Here is a 21,349-nt window from a genome sequence, read left to right on the forward strand (position 1 = left end):
TCTTTTAATTGGCTAGGCTAATATAACTTCACAAGCACCACGTGTTTTGAAGTACCATCCTAGCATCAAAACAACAGATAAACTCATTTAAATAGTACGTTCTTTTCAGCTATTGTGTTTAGTACTGAAAAGATTTATAATTGTAATTCTGTGTTGTCCTACACTTTATTCATGTTTTTTAATCTGGATACACCATGGAAGTTTACGGTGGATGTTGTTGATAGGAGTAGAGAGGAGTAGGCTACTCGAACGAGTGAGGGAGAGGACGCGTCAATAGTGGCTGTCTGTACAGTGCTGCCAAACCAGCCAGTCAGAAGCATATGAGAGTTTTAAACATTATTCATCTCTTGATAATGTTGATCAAGTATATGTATATAATCCATATGAACCAATGCAGAATAAGAAAAACAAATGTAATTCCTTTGGGCGAAAGCAGAAGGGTAGCCTTCTCGTCAAATTCGGATCTTATGTTTGCAGAACGGAGCGCAAAATAATCTCTGGGAAATGGGAACGTTTTCTGAAGGAAGAAAAATATCCTTGGGGAAACGCAAGTTTTGCAAAGGAACGCGATGTTCTTGGGCAGGGACGTGCACAGACATTTTGAGGGGCATGGGCTCAAGTTGAAAAAAAGGGCACTTCTCGTATTTGTTTTAATTTTTTCCAAACAAAATGTTAAATATATTAAAATAACTATTCTTTTAAATCCCTCACACTCACCCAATTGTTTCATGTTGTTTCATTTTCCAATAATGGTCTTCTGTAGAATTCACAACTTTTATCACAAGAACAGGCAACAACAAAGGAAATTAAGCCACAATGTGTATGTTTTCTATGCTAAAGTTTCAAGTATATATTTAGGATAAATGACTGCACAAAGGAAAATGACATATTTTCACTAATAATTTAAATATATGATATAATTTATTTTGCACAAGCCAATAAACTGTTTTAATTATTTTGGTGTTATTGGGACTAACTTCACACTAAACTGAAAAAGGCAGCTGGTGCCAATTTGTTATTTTACAGGACAAAAACCTGCAAAAATAATTAAAACACATTGCAAAAAATGATTGACAACATACAAAAATACAGCTGCTTAACTAATTATTATTAATATTATTACCTATAATTACACTTACTGTACCACGCACACACACACTGATGGTGACAAGAACTTTGTTTCACATTTGAGGGAGGGCTGCTTAGATCTATCAGCATACACAACATATAAAATGGATAGTTATTAGATGAGGAGTCTGACATCAAACTTATCAAGTTATTGTTTAAGGCAGGACACTTTATGTACTGTTCAAGTTTGACATGTTGGTCTATTTTGCTTTCATGTCTTCTTTTGCTCTAATGGAAAGGAAATATCCAAAATACACAAAGTTGTTTGTTTTAAGCCTTCTATACCCTCGTCTGTTTGCTTCTGTAGATTTGTTCTAAATTATCCAAAACAAGCGGCATATATATCTGCATATGTAAACATAACATTTCAAGGGAAAAGACTCTTGATGTAAGTCATATTAACTAATAACTGGTGGTATGCTTTAGTTATTTTGTTTATCCTGTTCATCTGAATTGCCTGACAAATGTATGCAAGTTAGCACATTTTAATGACTTAATGCCTGGTTTACATATCAATGAGGCGATTCTGATGACGTTATTAATTTGACTGTATTCAGCTGTCGTTTCTCCATCAAGTTAGCATGCATGCCAATGATATACTGCCTCAGCCTTAACGAAACTTTAGCTATTAGCTTACTCATTAGCTCATAAGTGATGGATGTTAGCAAAACAATATTAGCAGTTTGTCTTTTGGATAATTAGGTGTGAATTCGAAAGCACATGTAGTCTGTTCATCACCACTCACCTCCACACCAAGACAAACTCTACTGGAAAGGAGGGAGGGCTTCACTTCTGCGGCTCTCTGCCTGATGTGCCAAACGTGCTACACACGCGCTCTATGTGCGGCTGCGCGGATGGAAGAAAGGCATCGGAACTCTCAACATTTCCCGACCTGACCTGACATTTTCTAATTGTTTGACAAGGAAAGCCGTGCGCAAACAGAAACACATACGCGTACACATTCATATATCCATTTATAAAAAAAATCCCAGAAAAAGGGCACTTTCTCTCGAGGGAGAAAATGGGCCTGGGCTCAAGCCCCCAAAGCACCCCTCTGCACTTGCCTGTTCTTGGGCAGAGCAAAAGATTAGAAATATTTTCGCTCCCTTTCCTATTTTTCCACCACCCGTATGTCCCATTAGTTGCTTAGTAACGCGTCGCGTATAACACGTAATAACATTGCACATAAAGAAATTTGCATATCAAAATTATAGTAACAGTTGAGTTTAAGTAAAACACTTTCAGTTTCAATATAAGAGGATCCGCACACGCCATTGTCTCAGTGCGACATCTCTGCACATGTCTTCATCAAACACTGTGTGGCGCTTGAGCATGCATGGATTTTTCAGTTAAAAATGTCATTTTAATTTGGTCTTATGAAATTTGGACAAATAACGGACAACAGTGTTTTGTTTCAGCGTGATAATTTTGACAAAAAAATGGTGTTTGTAGTAGGCCTAGTCTAGTTTTAATGGAAAACCAGGGGACCCCCAAATTCATTATTTGAGAGCTTATGAGGGGTCCCCCTTAAGGCTTATGAGGGGTCCGGGACCTCCCAAGCCCCCCCACAATTCGAACCCTGCTTTTAAGATACTTAAGAGTTTCTTTAGCAGCAGAGAAAATGGACGAAACATGAAAAGTGAGAAGAAATGTGTTGCAATGCATGACAATTTCCATATTACTTTCAAGGTTTTTTTAATTAATTGTGTGTGTTCAACTTTGGTTTATCTTGGTTTTCTTGTATAGCTGCTTTGATGCAATGCAAATTGTTAAAGTGCTAAAAAATAAAATTACATTGAATGAGTTAATAAGACACAACACATTAGATCGTGCAGGGTTCATGTTTGTGACCGATGAAAGACATATGAGAAAACACTACATGAACATATTTAGCAACTGGAGAAATGCAGCTATGCAGCAGAGATGATTTGGTACTGTCACAACCAGTGATCACACAAACAATTACAGCACTTACAGAAACTTATTGTGTCACTGTTCATTTTCTATCAAATACGTTGATATTAACAGCATGGTAAATAAAAAATAAAGAATTTATGTGTGTGTGTGTGCGTGCGTGCGTGAGTATGGTAAAACAGAAAAAAATGATGTGCAATTTCAAACTAATGACCCTACTTAAAAGCGCTCTTTTGTCCTTCTTGGCCTACCAACCAATCACAGTCTTCAAAAAACATAGGATGGGTAAACCCAATGATTTCTTCTATTTCTGGCGTTATGGCATTTCTGCGCTGTTTTGGAGATGTTAGCGTGTCTCTAATAGGATCGGTCACAAACATCTAATGTGTTGAGTCTTATTAACTCTCTGTCATTCAATTCAATGTCATTTTATTTTATAGCGCTTTTACAATTTGCATTTCATCAAAGCAGCTAAACAAGAAAACCAAAACCAAGATCATCAAAAGTTGAACACACACACACACACACACACACACACACACACACACACACACACACACACACACACACACACACACACACACACACACACACACACACACACAAAAAAACACAACAGTGAGTGTACGTACATATTTGTGTTTGAAAAGTCAACCATTAAAATAATAATCTGCATTAAAACTGCAGAAAATGCCAAGTTATATTGGTGACTTAATGTCGTTTTAAAAAGACAGCAAATTGTAGAAAAACGAAATAAAAGACATTTAATAATTTAAATAAAATCATTCAAAACAAATAAGTGCTTTTGAAATGTACAGAACAAAAATACCATAACAATAACTACTCCACAAAGAGAAATATGACAAGTCTAAATCAGGTTCGGGGTTAATATTAAAGGTCTATTATATTTGGGGTTATACTTTTTCTTTTCTATTTAGAACCAAGCTTGGTTAGTGAATTCCAGTATACTGTTGAATGTTTCCAAATGCTTTGGATAAAAGCGTTCGATAAATGACTAAATGTAAATGAGTAAATGAACATTGTCTGGAGGATTGATTTCAATGCACTTTTCTTGAGTTCTTTATGAGCTCTAAATATAGGAACCTGATGCCTTTTCACAATAAACCTCACATTTGGGTTAAGGTTAGAATTTTTTGTCGGAAATCTCAAATCGCCCAACTTCACAAAGAATGTGTTGAATTTATTCTTAAAGAGAGTTCATCAGCAAAGGCATTATGAATGCAAATAATGAGCCATGTTTGAATAAGGACTTTTCAACATTTTGGAACTGGAAGAAGTGCCTTGGATTTGCATTTTTTGTTTTGATTTTGAACCCAACCAAAGAGCACCTTCTGGGACAATAAAATGGAGGTCCTTTCAACAAGCAGCGCTCCTAAATGTTTCTTTTAAGTTATCATGTAATCTTTATTGCTATAAATCAAACATAATATATTCTTCAACATTCCTCATTATCTGTTTTTGTCACAGACATTTTCTGAGACCTTATATGTTATTCAGCCATATCAATAAACCATATAACAAACTCTAGTTGTGACTCTTTACTCTTTTGAACACGTACTGTAAAACATGTTCAGATTTTCGCAAGATTTAGTGTTCTTTTTCAGATCAATACTGTATTTAGTTTTTTTAAGGTCATAGAAAGCCGGAACATATTACTTAAACATCACCATTTTCATCCAGTTTTACTTTTCTTGTTTTGTAATGGACAGAGAATTGTAAAAAAAAAAAAGAGAATTGCCCACTCTTATGTTGCAGGTGCCAGGTATTTTTGCTTTAGACAAAAAAAAAAGCTGAAATGTCTGAAGATCACTTAACAATTCAGTTGCAAACTAATGATCTCATGATCAGAACACTCTTTCCTTATGTTTTCTACTGTAACTGTGGCTCAGGCACAGCTAGACGTTTTTGTTTAGAAAGAATTGGTTTCATTTATGGCTACAAGTTTTAATGCAATTCAAAATCCAGTTTCTTCAATCAGAATACTGTTTACCATCCACACACCAGCTATGCACCGTTTAACTATGTAACACTTGCCATCTCTCAAACCACTCAAACCTCATTCAAAGCAGCTGTTTTTGTAACATTTTCCAAAACCAGGTACAAGATTACAAATTAAGATTTTAATGACAATTTATAGTTATTCTAGATACAGTTTATAGAACATTACTGTATAATACATATTTAATACAGCATTTTTTTCAGTTTTCTCAAATTAAATACAAAATTACAAAAATAATGGTAACAATAATTTGTGAAATCACCCCAAGATGGCGCAAAGGGAGAGATAGCACAATTGCTCAAGCTGTTGAAAAAGTAAAAAAAGGATCAAATTTCAAGAAATTCCTGTAAAATAAGTGTTTTTTCTGTATGTTAAATGACATTTTCTCTAAAAGGAAGTACTTGTATTAATACTGCAAAGTAATCAAAACAAAGACTATAGATCAGGGCCGTATTTATCAAGCTTCTGAGAATTACTCACAAGAACCCTGCCAAGAATTGCCTTAAGAGTAAACAAATTCTTGGCTCAAAGCTGCACTTAAAAGTTGGTTATAAACCAGCTCAGTCATAATTTAAGTGAAGTGTAGGACTAAATCTTAAGTGTCAGGCTAAGAGATGATTTACGACACTTTGCTGTGCCGCAAACAGGATTTTGGATGACGACANTACAAAAAACAATAAAATTTAAAAATCTGATAAACCTTTAAAGTAATATGGAAATTGTCATGCATTGCAACACATTTCTTCTCACTTTTCGTGTTTCGTCCATTTTCTCTGCTGCTACAGAAACTCTTAAGTCTCTTAAAAGTCCTCCTCGCAACTCCTAAAATTTTGGACCTTAAGAGCTCTTTTAAGGGTTAAGATGCTTTATGAAATACTTCGTTTCTTTACTAGGATTGTTTCTCTAATTCTAAGGGGAAACGCCCATATTTCTAAGAATTTTCATAGAATTTTGTCACTAGGAGCAATTTTGTCACTAGGAGCAAAGATTTTTGGTTTGAAAATTGGAACTGGATCGATCAGAAAGGGTGATAGATTACAAAGACTTTCACAAAGGGAAGCCTTTGGGATTTTTCAGTTTAAAGCCACTATCTTTCCTGGTTTGAATGAGGAATTGGATTTATCTCCATATTTATGAAATGATTATCATTCTGATTATTCTTGTCAAGGTTTTTTTTTCTATTTTTTTTTGTTATGTGATTGTAGTATGTAATTGTTAATGATGCTATTGGTCCCCCTATGATGATTATTTTGGTTTCTCCTATTTTCTAGAGCAACTGATTATAACTACAACTGTGACTAATTTACTTGACACACTCTGAGGAAGGCTGCATGGCAGAAATGCATCAGTGTGCAGTGTTTTAGTCATTTTTAATGTTTCTATAATGAGCCATGTTTGAATAAGGACTTTTCAACATTTTGGAACTGGAAGAAGTGCCTTGGATTTGCATTTTTTGTTTTGATTTTGAACCCAACCAAAGAGCACCTTCTGGGACAATAAAATGGAGGTCCTTTCAACAAGCAGCGCTCCTAAATGTTTCTTTTAAGTTATCATGTAATCTTTATTGCTATAAATCAAACATAATATATTCTTCAACATTCCTCATTATCTGTTTTTGTCACAGACATTTTCTGAGACCTTATATGTTATTCAGCCATATCAATAAACCATATAACAAACTCTAGTTGTGACTCTTTACTCTTTTGAACACGTACTGTAAAACATGTTCAGATTTTCGCAAGATTTAGTGTTCTTTTTCAGATCAATACTGTATTTAGTTTTTTTAAGGTCATAGAAAGCCGGAACATATTACTTAAACATCACCATTTTCATCCAGTTTTACTTTTCTTGTTTTGTAATGGACAGAGAATTGTAAAAAAAAAAAAGAGAATTGCCCACTCTTATGTTCCAGGTGCCAGGTATTTTTGCTTTAGACAAAAAAAAAAGCTGAAATGTCTGAAGATCATTTAACAATTCAGTTGCAAACTAATGATCTCATGATCAGAACACTCTTTCCTTATGTTTTCTACTGTAACTGTGGCTCAGGCACAGCTAGACGTTTTTGTTTAGAAAGAATTGGTTTCATTTATGGCTACAAGTTTTAATGCAATTCAAAATCCAGTTTCTTCAATCAGAATACTGTTTACCATCCACACACCAGCTATGCACCGTTTAACTATGTAACACTTGCCATCTCTCAAACCACTCAAACCTCATTCAAAGCAGCTGTTTTTGTAACATTTTCCAAAACCAGGTACAAGATTACAAATTAAGATTTTAATGACAATTTATAGTTATTCTAGATACAGTTTATAGAACATTACTGTATAATACATATTTAATACAGCATTTTTTTCAGTTTTCTCAAATTAAATACAAAATTACAAAAATAATGGTAACAATAATTTGTGAAATCACCCCAAGATGGCGCAAAGGGAGAGATAGCACAATTGCTCAAGCTGTTGAAAAAGTAAAAAAAGGATCAAATTTCAAGAAATTCCTGTAAAATAAGTGTTTTTTCTGTATGTTAAATGACATTTTCTCTAAAAGGAAGTACTTGTATTAATACTGCAAAGTAATCAAAACAAAGACTATAGATCAGGGCCGTATTTATCAAGCTTCTGAGAATTACTCACAAGAACCCTGCCAAGAATTGCCTTAAGAGTAAACAAATTCTTGGCTCAAAGCTGCACTTAAAAGTTGGTTATAAACCAGCTCAGTCATAATTTAAGTGAAGTGTAGGACTAAATCTTAAGTGTCAGGCTAAGAGATGATTTACGACACTTTGCTGTGCCGCAAACAGGATTTTGGATGACGACATTGCCATGGACCAATCACATAATAGATTTCCTTATTTAAGAATATTCTCCAATACATTCATTCATTCCTAAAAGGAGTTTATATTAAACACACATATGACAATAAAGACTTCAAGAGAATACATAATAATATAGACATTAGAAATGAAAGATAAACACGTTTCCACCATTTCTTAATTACCCATTTTAAACCGGTGCTGAAATTTGTTTCATTTGCTTTAGTCGAGTAGTTTCGCTTTAAATACAGTGTACTGATGATCCATAGAGCATAATTAGAACCGTAATGCACGCATTCGAGTTATGCTCTATGGATCAACAGTACTGTTGCGCATTCTAGTTATGCTGTATTGCTATGAATCGTCTTGTTATGTTCTATTGCAATGAATTTGCATAATATTTTGCGCGTTCTCGTTATGCTGTATTTTGTTCTCAATGGTATGTGTGATTTCACACGCAAGAAAACATATATTCCGAAAATAACATTGTATTTAAAGCGAAACTACTCTACTAAAGCAAATTAAACAAATTTCAGCACCGGTTTAAAGTCTTTATTGTCATATGAGTGTTGAATATAAACTCCTTTTAGGAATTTCACCATTCAACGTGAATAAATGCCTTTTATCTTGCGCACAAATATGTTTGTTAAATGTATAAATTTGATTATGAAAAATGATGTGTAGATGTTGTTTCATTAATAAATGCCTTTCGCAAATTCATACTTTAAAAAAAGTGCCACCCGCAATTACGCCTATGCAGCGGAGTACAGAATTTATGTGTGTATAATGTGGAATGATACGGTTCCATTGGCCTCACTTTGTGCACCACATTTCTCCGTCTCCTCAGCGCCATCACAAGCCCCTAGTGGCAACTCCTAAGCACTTGAGAGACCTCTCGATAATTGGGAGAGTAAGAGTGATTCTTAGCTTTAAGAAATTTGATAACTTGCTTTTATATTTAAGTTTGGAAGTAGGAGTAAATTTCATGAATTATAGCACTTAAGACTAAAATGACACTTTGAGACGCTTGATAAATACGGCCCCATAGCAACAATACTACAAGAGCAAAAACTGAGAAAAAAAAGAGCAATGAGAAAACAATCCAGAAATGAATTCAGGAACAAACAATTAGGATGAACGAACAAAACAATTCAGACAAAAAACTTATTATTTAAACATTTAAATGAATGAAATGACTGCTTTGTAAAAGACAACAGCACTTACGAAAAGACAATAAAGTCTTGTCTTGTGTCCTCAAGATCTCACAGTGTTGAGTCTCTAAAACAAAATGAGTTGCATATGCTGTTAAAATTGTGATTTTGGTGATAGTTTTGTACCATGTAAATGTTAAGCTAGTAATATGCTTGTGGCCATCAGATTCTTCATTAAAATCTCACTTTATTCATTACAAACATTAAAAACTTAAATCATTTGTTTGCTTTAATAAAAATAATAATCTTTCCTTATAGTTAATATCTTTAAGTAGATCATAATGATAGAGTACAAACTTACATCTTATTTCAGCTTGAGCTGCATGTCTGTTTTCCTCTCTCACCCGCTGTGTACTAGAGTTATACTGGAAAATACAGAACATTATCAAATCCTTCTTGATTATTTCTAAAATTAAAGCAAATGAGCAGCATTAAACGTTAGTTGTGCTACATCGAAGTAAACACATTAGCTCCTGGTTTCACAGACAAAGCTGAAAACTAGTCCAGGGGTGTAACAGACGGGCACACAGGGCACGTGCTGCAGGGATGGCTGGAAGGTGGGGACTCCCATAAATATCTTATGGAGCAAATAAAAGGGACTTTTATTTTGCCATTAATTTGTGCCTACCAGTGTGATCACACTCACAGTATCCTTTGTTGTTGTTGTTGTTGTTAGCCAATTGCAATCGATAATAGCCACAATTGTCCTGAAGAGTAGTAACAAATTCTTAGCAAAATGTGTAAGATAAAATATCTCAAAAGAACTTGCCATTCTCACAACGTGTCTACGCTAGAGATCGACCGATACATCGTTTTCCCGATATTTAATCAATTTCCCATCATCGGATATCTGTTTTCTAATATCGGATTCACAGATAAGCTCCGTCATCTTGTGGCAGTTTAGAGAATAGCGTGCAGGACCGTCACTGCAGCAGAGCCTCTGAGGGGAGACGCGACAGAAACGACAGCGTGCACAGTAGGCCTAGGTTATGTATACTCACTTGCTTTATTAATACACTTATATTTAACATGAGAGCAATTAATGCACAAATGAGATGTTACATTTAATACCTGATATGTAGTTTATGCAGCTTCGCTAATAGAGACAAACTCACAGAGTCACATTGCCTAGCTATCAATTCCTCCCCCGATAATGACGTAACTTCACATGAATTAAATGAAACCGCCATGAATTAATTCATGTTGGGAATAAAAGAGCTGAATTTAATGACCTTGATGTTGTCTATGCTCATCATTCATATTGCTGTTCACTCACCGGTTTGATGCTCAGGAAGTTTTAGCATAGCCTCCGCATGTAACGTTAGCTAACTTTTTAACAAGATTAACTTGTCTAAAACACCCTAAGTTATACTTTCATCGACTATATAACCATTATTTCACTAATAAACAATTAAATAAATACAGCCCTGTGGAATTAATTATTTATTATCGCCACAAGCGATAGCAGTTTGAACCGTGCTTTGTCCGCAGGTATTTAATAAGACAAAAATATTATTAACGTAACATACCAGTTGAGATATGCAATGATTTATATGCCGTTATGTTTGTTACTTTCATGACAATGTATTATTCCATCAGTGTTTCTCATATACCTTTACTTATTCGGCGTAATTAATTTTTTATCCATCCATGATAGGAACTGTATCTGTGATCGATTAACTAAAAGATAAACAGCGCTTCCGCGTCTTCTCTCTTCTGACCTGTTTGATGTGAGTTGACGCGCGCGCACGAGTCCTCGGACCAATGAGTTTGGTGCAGTGTTTGTGTTTCAGACCCCTCTGTTTATTTTTTTAATTGGTTAGAATTATTTATTTTTGAACAAAGACACTTTAGTAACAGTGCACTTTATTTTCACTCTTTCAGACCCTTCTATTTATTGGTGTATAGATGCAAATGTTTTGCTTTGCATGCAAGGAGGGAGTGATTGTTCTAAAAAAAATAGTTTGTTCAGTTGTGCTGTAATCAGTGTGTCAAAAACAGAAGTATAACAGTAAATAAAGATCGGTTCTGCCTATCGGGCAAATAAACATGCAAATCATCGGTATCTGTACCAGTTTTAAAAAAACAATATCGGTCGACCACTAGTCTACGCTACAACAGACAATAGAACGAATTAGAACCCATTATAATTTTAAAATGTGTCCACAACGGACGTGGCGCGACAATCCCATTAGAACAAGCCATGTGTGTAGACACGGTGTCAGGACTGAAAGGCAGCACGTGCATCAGATGGACATAAAAGACTGCGCAGAAAAATGCCTTCTTGTGAAATCTTAATGGTTGAATGCTTTATCGCATTCCTTTTCTAGATGCAATAAATCAAATAGCTTTTTATTGGTAGCTTGAATGTAAAAATTGTGATGGACTCCCGTTTGTAAAAATCAAATTCATTATTGTGTAGTAGTTTTGAAAATAGTTTTGACAAAAGATATGGTATTGTACGTGATTTTTTAAGAAAAGTGTGCATGATATCCTCGGATTTGATTATGTGATAAGGGGCCCGGTCTCCACTCTTGCAGGAGGGCCAACACAGTTTGAGCTACGCGCCACTTGGCTATTACAAGACTAAAATGAATGTTTGAGCTGTCATTACTGAAAATAACTTACCATGATATATGTTCAAATATTTCAGTGCTATAGTTTTGTCACACCAGTGCACACCAGCGATGTTTTCTAAAAGCTGCTTAAAATCCTTACTTAACTAAAGCCTTGTCCTGGATTAAAATGAACCCTGTCTGTAAGATCTTTTATCATAAACGAGCATGATGACTGTGATCAAAATAAACAGCAGGCTTTCCTGTAGTTCAGTGGTTAAAGCACGGCGCTAGAAACGCCAAAGTCATGGGTTCGATCCCAGGGGATTGCAAATACTCATAAACCAAATGTATTGCTTTCGATAAAAGCGTCTGGCAAATGCATAAATGTAAACGTAAATGTAGTAGGAAGCTAGCAGCTGGTCAACAACTCAAGCAGGAGTAAAGAAGGCTGGGAAACTGATTAAATATTACTCAAAATTAAGAATGAGACATTATTAATGCCTTAACAATAGCAGAAAAATTCAAGCGAGCTCACCTCATAATCACGCCTCCAGGAACACTGATAAACAGTTTAAATGTGTTCTTCTCTGTCTGGACACAAACAACACTTAAGATGGCTGAACGACTGAATTTATGCAACAAAATGAGAGAATACAATCTACAAACATGTTTTTACCTTTTGGTCTCTGATCCAGTGTCGCCTCATCAGCAGGATGTGGAAATGTTTGTTTGCAGGTGTTCTGACTCTTTTACATGCTGGACTGTTCTTCAGTTTTCCAGCTGGAGCACAGCAGTGAGGATGATGCTGATCAGCCATATTAATGCCATCTTAAGCAGAGAGTTTTTCAGCCTTTTTCAGGCTGATATTAGTAGCCGTTGAATAAAGCATGCGGCAGGACTGTTACTGCCGGCTTCTCCAATTCTTAATCCTTCTCTTTATTCTTCTGTTGACCTAACTCCTATTTGTTCTTACTCTCTCAAGCTCCTGTTTCATTTCCTTCAGTTTTCTTCTCTCATTTTCCACTCTCTGTATTTTATCAGCAGCAGCAGCACCAACAGCAGCAGCACCAACAGCAGCAGCACCAACAGCAGCACCAACAGCACCAACAGCAACTACAGGTGCAGCAACAACAGCAACAGCAACAGCAACAGGTGCAGCAACAACTAAAGCTCCAGCAGTGATTAAACGATGCAAAATACTACCCCTAGGCAAAAACCTTCTTAATCCACTGCTTTCTACGTCTGCTAGCCTTTGCTCTTGTATTTCTATTGCTCTCTCCCTTCTCACTCTCTCCAATTTCATTATCATTCTCTCTATTGTGTCCTCTCTCAACCTTATCATCCTCTCTTCTTCCTCTCGCCTGAGTCTCTGAGCATCTTCATACATCTGATTACTGTAGTGTCCTCCTCCATTCTGCTCTATCATTGCATCAATCTTTTGCAGTAGATCATTCACCTGCTCTCTGTTATTTTTATCTTTATTGTTGAAGACGTGATATCTGCCTCCACACTGATCAACTAGACGTCTTAAATCTCCGTTCTCCTCAATGAGCTCCTCTACGGTCTCGTCTTCTAGCTCATCTCCACGAGTGAAGAGAATGATGGAGTATTTTAACACCTCCTGACCAAACAACGTCTCAATTTTCTGAGGAATCTCCTGCTCCTGTTCCGTGAATAGGTCACCTACTCTAAACACAATGAGAAAAGCGTGCGGTCCTGGACTGGATAAATAAACACTTCTGCCTATCTCTGTTATTAACTCATCAGGTTTCATCTGTGTGTCAAAGAATCCAGGAGTATCAACTACAGACACAGATCTGCCTGAAACAATGCCGTGCTTCTCTGAACATTCACTGGTTACTGCGATCATTCAAATAACAGATCTGAACACCTTCTGTCCCAGTATTGTGTTTCCAGCTGCACTCTTCCCAACACCAGTTTTACCCAGAAGAACAATCCGTCTGGATAAACGATCGGCGACAGGAATATCATGAATGTTGATGGGGATTCTTAGCTGAGGATTATTTGGCACTGTAAATAAAAGAAAAAAGATCAAACAATCACTTTTCTGGATAGTATTTGTCTCACCAGTGGACTTGCCTCTGCTGCTTCCACATAACAAAGAAACCACAATAATAAACACCATTTTAACAACCACTGGAAATATTTTTTTTAAATGTCCAGAATATTTATTCAATAATGGTATGAAAGACTCACCTACTGTGTCCAAACCATAAGTGTTTTTTATTGTGTGTCTAAATGCCTTATGTATTGTTATAAACAGCTCTTGAACTTGTCCAGTATGTTCTCTCCTCTTGTTGTTAAACACATGGTATCTCTGGTCATATTTCTGAACGAGTTTCTTCAACGATTCAGTCTCATTGATGAATTCTTCTATGGTCATGTCTTCCAGTTCATCTCCTCCGGTGAAGAGAATCCAGGTTTTCTGCAAGCGTTTTTCCCCCAGTAGCTTCTCAATCATCTCCACAGTTCTTCTTTTGTTTTCAGTGAATCTGTCAGCTTTGACAACCAGCAGATATGCACACAGGCCTGATTCACATCTCTGCAGAACCTTCTCAGTTACCTGCCGAATCTTTTCTACACTCATGTCTGCGTCACAGAATCCTGGTGTGTCATAAACAGTGACTGGAAACCCACAGACAGTTTCAGATTCAACAGCAACATCTTGTGTGACTGAAGAGAAACTTGTCCTTGATTTAAAAGCTTGTCGTCCCAGTATTGTGTTTCCTGATTCACTTTTTCCAGCTCCTATATTTCCCAGTAGGACCAAATTTAGATTTGCAGTTACTTCCATTTTCAAGAACAGGTTTAAAACAGAGAACTCCTATAAGACAAAAATGAACACATTATCATCATCATCATCACATTTTATCTCATCTAAAAATTTAGGTTGTAGTTTCAATCAACGACCATTATTTAAACGAGAGCCCGACCAATTTATCGGTTTCCCGAATTTATCGGCCAATATGGGCCTGTCGCAGATATATCGGCATCAGCGTATAAGCCGCAGATATGCCACAGACATAAAACATTTTTACAGGACACGTATATAATGCTTGTAAATGGTGTAATTACTTAGTTTGCCCAGCAGATGTTTTACTCTATTGTATGCTACTGGCGACCCAGGTCACTGTAGTAGTGACACCAGCTGATCTCCGCATACAAGGAAAAATTCTAATATGCGCGCTAGTCAGACAAACTTTATTGGCTGAAGTCCTAAAAGTTTGGTTTAAAGACAAAAAAAATGTACAAAGCACAATGTTTTCTCAGCATTTCAAATTTCTAACACACACATACGCATTTAACACCATCTCTCAGTTGTCACAGCAGAAATTTAAAAAAGCTGCTTTCTGTATGTTTTCCTATTCCGGTCGCATTCATATGTACATTTTGTGCGCTTATTTTGTCTAAATAATCTATCGAAAGTTTCAAAGAAACCCATACATTTACATGCCCATAAACCCTCCCCTTGAAGAAATCAGGACAGAAGCGATGCGATTGGCCAAACGCGTTGTTTTAACTAGAGGTCTTCTTTTCCTCTGAGGCTGCGTGTGAGACGGCGCAACTCGCATCTACATTTATACATTTCATACGCATTTGGCAGACGTTTTTATCCGAGGCGTCTTACATTGCATTGTTGTACTATACAATTGTTCCGGAGTATGTCCGGAGTATGTGCAATCCCTGGGATCGAACCCATGACCTTGGCTTTGCTAGCGCCATGCTCTAACCACTGAGGTACAGGAAAACGTACAATTTTAAATGACGTACTTTTAGTTATCCTGTTGTATATGCATCTTCCCTCACATAGGTTTTGCTCACATAGAGTTGTTTACTTCAAGTTCTTTTTCATCTTAAGCAAGGCCATACAGAATCTGCAGACTTTTCATGTTAATTCTGCACTAAAATTTGGGGGGGGGAATTCTGTGGTATAGTATCAAATGTGTGTACATTTGTCCACAAATATATATGTGTGTAAATATGTTCAAAGTCAAATTAAAATGCTGCCTGTCTATACTATATATTTTAATGCAGGTGATAGCAGGTTTGGTTCTGTTTTATTTAAAAAGAGAAAGAGAAGCCTTGTTATTGATCGATGCTAATAAGACAGTTTAATACACCAAACCAAATTTGCCCTCTGAATTCATTCAATTCAACAAAAAAGGTGCATGTCAAGACCATATTAATATATTATATATACTGTATGAAAGAGTAAACATTTTATTGTTTATAGAGAGTAAAGCAAAAAGAAAGGGGTTGTGGTCACACCACTCCTGCTACGAGGCATTGCAGTCGGGCGCTCTTACAATGAAAGACGTAAGACGTAAGCCTCTAGTGTCTGTCGCTAGAGCACCTCTTGGGGTCGGGAAGTGAGGTTTACCTGCACAGCTCTCTCTCTTTCTCCCGTCGGCATTCGGTACACTGTTTTTTTTTCTCCAAAAAAATCCAGTGTACAATTTAAAGACGAGTAAATTTGCATGGTCTCAGGATCGAAAATATGACTGAAACAAACATACGGCAATTATACAGCACAACATTCTGAATTAGTAACCGGTAGGCCTATCGATACAAATCAGTGCATTTGTCTGATTGATGTCTAACAAGCATGGCCCAAACTTTTAGTTTCAAGAACAGGGACATACTAAAACACTTAACGTGAAAAAGACGTCCAGTGAAAACAAAATTTCTGTCAAAACTTCCTTGTAATAAACACTAACTGCTGTCAAAAGAATGAGCCCTTAGTTTACAGATAAAGTAAATAATTGTACGTTAAGCGTTTTCTCCCCCATAGAAGTCCATTATAAGGAAACAGCTTAGCGTGGCTTAACATAACGCAATTAACGTTGACCAGGGAAAATCTAATTATTAAAAAAAATTTCATCGCTGATATCAAACATGAACATGTTCCATGTAACGATGCAACGATGTGTCATGCATTCTGACTTCTTTACAATGTTAAACGTGCTGTCTTCTCAAGCTTAACATGGTCAACTTGTCAAAAAACGAGTTGGGCGTATTACGTAGTATTTCTGTGATCAAAACACTCCCCCAGCGAACGTACAGGTTTCGGAAAGTTTTTTTCGAACATATAAAACTGTTTTGTAACTATTTTTCTTGGTCCCTTATTGGACAATTCCCCCTGGAAAAGCACGCGGCCGCATGGCGCGCAAGAGAAGGAGCATGCGCAGACATCACTTTCACTTGTGCAGGGGAGAGAGGGAGAGGGCATATGTTTGCGAAGTTCAGGTGTTTGTTTGTTCACTGCATTTGGGTGATGAATGTTATATAAACGGTGGATATAACGCTGGATTTGGAGATCGTTTGAAACCGATACATAGAGTAGTGATTAGGGTTGGGAATCGAAAATCAATTCCAATTTGGAATCGGAATCGAAAGGCTAGGAATCGGATCGGAATCGAAAGGAATAGGAATCGGATACTTGAGATTAAAATTTGAATTCCTCTTATCAATTCCTGTGTGCATATTTTCAGAAAAGTACATGCGTTGCATGATCTGCTGATATCTCAATAAAAGCCCTTATGAAAATGATCGATATTTTTTACTGTAGTAAGCACAGTTTAGCTATAGAATTTGCATTAAAGCACAGGAATCACAAATTAACCATAGTTGCATTATAGTAACTGCAGTTTAACCATGATGTAGTTCAACTATGATCATACAAATTGTAATAAATCAGAAAAGGTGTGTTTCTATGTGTAAATATACACAAAACGGTGCTCATAAATATATAAATATATTTTGCAAACAAGTCAATAAGCAGGCTAAATGACCATACAGGTTGATATCTAAATGTTTTACTTCAACTGTGTAATCGAAACTGGGAATCGATAAGAATCGAAATCGATAAGCAGAATCAGAATTGGAATCGATAAAATTGAAACGATTCCCAACCCTAGTAGTGATGGGAAGTTTTAAGCTCTTTTCTGCAAACCGGTTCTTTCGGACAGTTCGTTTCAATGAACCGGTTCAGCAATTCTCTTACGCTCTGACGTAATGACGTCACTCGCCCTAACGAAACGCATCAAGTCCCGACCGGCTGGGATGAAAATACACTCGGCATATTCAAATATAAACCAAAACCAGTAATCATAAATTCTGTCAGTTAACACATCACGTCATGATCTGACACGTTTCTTAATTTAATATAATTATAATATAATAAAATTATAATATAATATGTACGTTTTGCAATTAAAGCACCCAAATCGGCACAGTGAAGTGCAGCAAACTATGACATTTTAAGTCTTAAAGATAAAAAGTGAATAATTAATCTTCATCAGCATTTTACAGAAACTATATGATCCATGCATAATTCAATACGATTTATGTGTTATTAAATAAACTTACGCTTTGCCAGATTGCTCCATATATTTTAAGTCCTCGGTTCACGTGCGCTCGTAACATTAGCACAGCATCAGTTGTCCACACTGTTCTGTAGCCTCACGGTGAATCACACATGCTCACTATCATTAGCTCATCGGTTCTCACTCACGACCGAATCCGACGTGTCCGAAAGAAGCGGCTCTTCGGTTCGTGTACTGCTGAATCGAAAGCTGTTGCGAACCGGCTCTTGACTCGAGAACGAGAACCGCTCTAGCAGTGGCATGAACGTAAATGGCGCTGCAGATCGGTTTACTTACAGTGATAAGGCAGTAATAAAATCCTAAACATCTTTCCAATGTGTTTTATAGTATCACACCTCTGTTTAATAAAAATATCTGACTTAGACGCTTTTTATCTGCTTTTAAAATTACACGCATGCGCAGTATCATCGGTTCTGAGTCGGACCTGTCTGAAGAAGCGGCTCTTCGGTTCGTGAATCGAAAGCTGTTGCAACCGGTTCGAGTCAGAAGAAGCGATTCGCGAACCGGCAACCGGTTCAACGGTTCACAAATCGGACATGTCCGACAGAAATGGTTCTCGTGACTCTAGATTCTTCTAGTCTGCGAGAGCGATTCAAGGAATGCGCTTGCTTCTCGCACATGATGATTACGGCATGTTTAGACTTATATAATCTTGTTTAGAAATTAAATAAGATGTTCATGAAAACACCATGGATTGCTTATGAAACAAATAAATGTTTAGTTTATTATTTTTACAAATAATTATTTTTAATCTTTACAATAATTAACATAAAAGCACAACTGCACAAACGTTTTCTGTAATGCATTTTAAGCAACATTAATATAAAGAATATGTTTGTACAAATATTTATGACCATTAAAAAGTGTGATCTGTGTTCAAATGTTTATGTTCATGCTGCAAATGTAGTTTCTTATATGTTGAACAGGTTGTCTGGTTGAACCGGTTCACAAATCGGACGTGTCCGAAAGACGGTTGGTTCAGTGGTGATCCGAAAACTGTTGCAACCGATTCTTGAATCGAGAACGAGGATCGCTCTTGGCGGAGCGTTCGATAGAACACGCCACTGCACGCATGCTCACTATATCAGCTAGCTTAGCTATAACTTGAATAGCTTCTCCGCTCGTGCTTAACAGTTCAGTTCAGTTCAGCGTGTAGTAGTGTACTGTTGGATTTACTGAAAAGTCGTTGATACTGGCTGGTTTATTTTGAGTCGGATGGGTTTTCATGCATGCCAAAAGTGAGTAACTGAAGGAATTTGTGGATAAGTGCTTTTTGTAGACGCGAACCGTTTCGAACGATTCAGTCCGATTTGGTAAAAAGAACTGGTTCAAATGAACGATTCGTTCGCGAACCGGCCATCACTAACATGGAGCCGTCCCAGTGCTAAAAGATGCAGGACATGAACCGCATGCGGTGAGTGACACTGATGTCTGTGTTTTGTTGACGATGTGCTTTACTTCAGCCTACCCCCCCCTCCCCGCACGCGCCATATGATTTCGGAAATAATCGTACAGCTGTATCTATCTCTTATAAATGTAATCAAACTAAATACTCTTCGAAGATACGACGTATGCAATACTACTCTATAGGTACTCAATATTAATATGAGATTGGCAGAAACCACGTGTGTTACGCCCGCTTTAAGCCACGTTCAGTAGTTTTCTTATGATGGTTTTATATGGGAAAATGCTTAATGTGAAACTTAGCTCGTTGCCTTAATGTTTAAGGGCTCATCACATAACATGTACATAGTGTGCGTGGTTTATAAGGCGTGTAGTAAATTCTGTCTTTTAATGTTACTAAATACATCCATCAAACCATGTTAAGCATTTTTCTTATATGCTTTAACGTAAAACTTTTCATGTTGCGTTCCGACTCACGGCTCAAAAGTTTGCCTTATTTACAAGTTGTGTAGTAAATTTGTTCTTTTAATATCACTTCTTGGTGCATTAAGCCACGTTTAAGCTGTTTCCTACTTTCCTTATAATGGACTTCTATGGGGGAGAAAACGCTTAACGTACAATTATTCACTTTATCTGTAAAAGAAGGACTCAGTCTTTTGACAGCAGCTAGTGGTTATTACAAAGAAGGTTTGACAGAAATTTGGTTTTCACTGGTCATCTTTTAGGTACGTTAAGCGTTTTTCGCGTTGTGTTTTAAGATCAAACAGGTTAACGACCTAACTTCTACGTCGGATATCTTCCAAGTAATAAGAACTGCATCTAAACATTTCCACGCATAATCGCATATGTAGAAAGAAAGCACGCGGATGTTAATATAGACCGATCGAAGCATAAGAACTAGAAAGAAGAGGAATTAAATGAACATATTCAGTCTTGCTGTGACGCACTATTACAAAACAAGGCGATTTAAAAGTACAGCAAATGTGTTGATGTCACAGTTATTTACACAAGTTAACGTTTTAAACTTACCTTAACGGAAAATAAGTAACAGCCAGTAAAGCAGGACGTTGTAACAACTTTTTCTACATTAGGATTTAACGTCAGGATTCACATATATGACCGAAACTCGGATCTCACTACTGCCCACATCCGGGTTGTCTTCTTCCTGTTCTGTTTAATATTCCGCCATCTACTGTGATGGAGTGTGAAGACCTCTGAAATGAAAGTTTTAATTTGTTCAGATTCCATGGCAACACTTTTTAGCTTGCAAACCTTTCAATCATGTGATATACTGACAGAAATATTGACTATTTTACATAGATTAAGACATATGGGAATTGGAGTACTAGTGCAGCTTTTATGGGAAAACAGCACATGTTGGGATGTGGAAATGAAACGGCAGACAAAAGGAATAATGAAGCACGCTTAGCAGAAAATATTAACATAGCAGTCACCCTAAGCAGTTTGATTCAACGAGCTTATGGGAGTAAGTGGCAGAAGTACTGTGACCCATGAAGGGAAGGAAGACATTTCTATAAAATACAAAGTAACATAAAACAAGGTCAAATTAATCATTATATAAATAGGATGGAATTTATTATAATTACAAGATTAAGAATGGGTCACACTAATCTTAATGCAACACTCCATATCACGGGCAAACACAATTCCAGTTTATATAATGTGTGTTAGGAAGTGAAGGCCTATCTTATAAGAGATATGCAAGCATTGGGTATTACAGAATTCACCTTATACAATATGGTTTGATTCACTCATCCCTACTAGAATATGAACATTACAACACATTAGAACATTATGGGGTCAGAAAGTTTGATTGCATTTTAATATCTTAAAGTGTTACCATTTGAAGTCATTTTTTTAAGTTGATCCAA

The 21,349-nt window shown here is 36.5% G+C and overlaps 1 protein-coding gene across 1 annotated transcript; it reads right to left on the minus strand.

The window, feature by feature from the left end:
- Positions 1-6,009: 6,009 nt before the first annotated feature.
- On the minus strand, positions 6,010-20,602 carry LOC130553857 (GTPase IMAP family member 8). The gene is given in 7 exon segments (XM_057333051.1): positions 6,010-7,521; positions 9,102-9,155; positions 9,390-9,453; positions 12,182-12,237; positions 12,323-13,677; positions 13,864-14,491; positions 20,487-20,602. Coding segments are annotated over 2 exon segments (1,677 nt in total). The 5' UTR covers positions 14,462-14,491; positions 20,487-20,602; the 3' UTR covers positions 6,010-7,521; positions 9,102-9,155; positions 9,390-9,453; positions 12,182-12,237; positions 12,323-12,598.
- Between the last annotated feature and the right edge of the window lie 747 nt (positions 20,603-21,349).

Source organism: Triplophysa rosa, linkage group LG5 (genome assembly GCF_024868665.1).
Source record: "Triplophysa rosa linkage group LG5, Trosa_1v2, whole genome shotgun sequence".
NCBI classification, from domain to species: Eukaryota; Metazoa; Chordata; class Actinopteri; order Cypriniformes; family Nemacheilidae; genus Triplophysa; species Triplophysa rosa.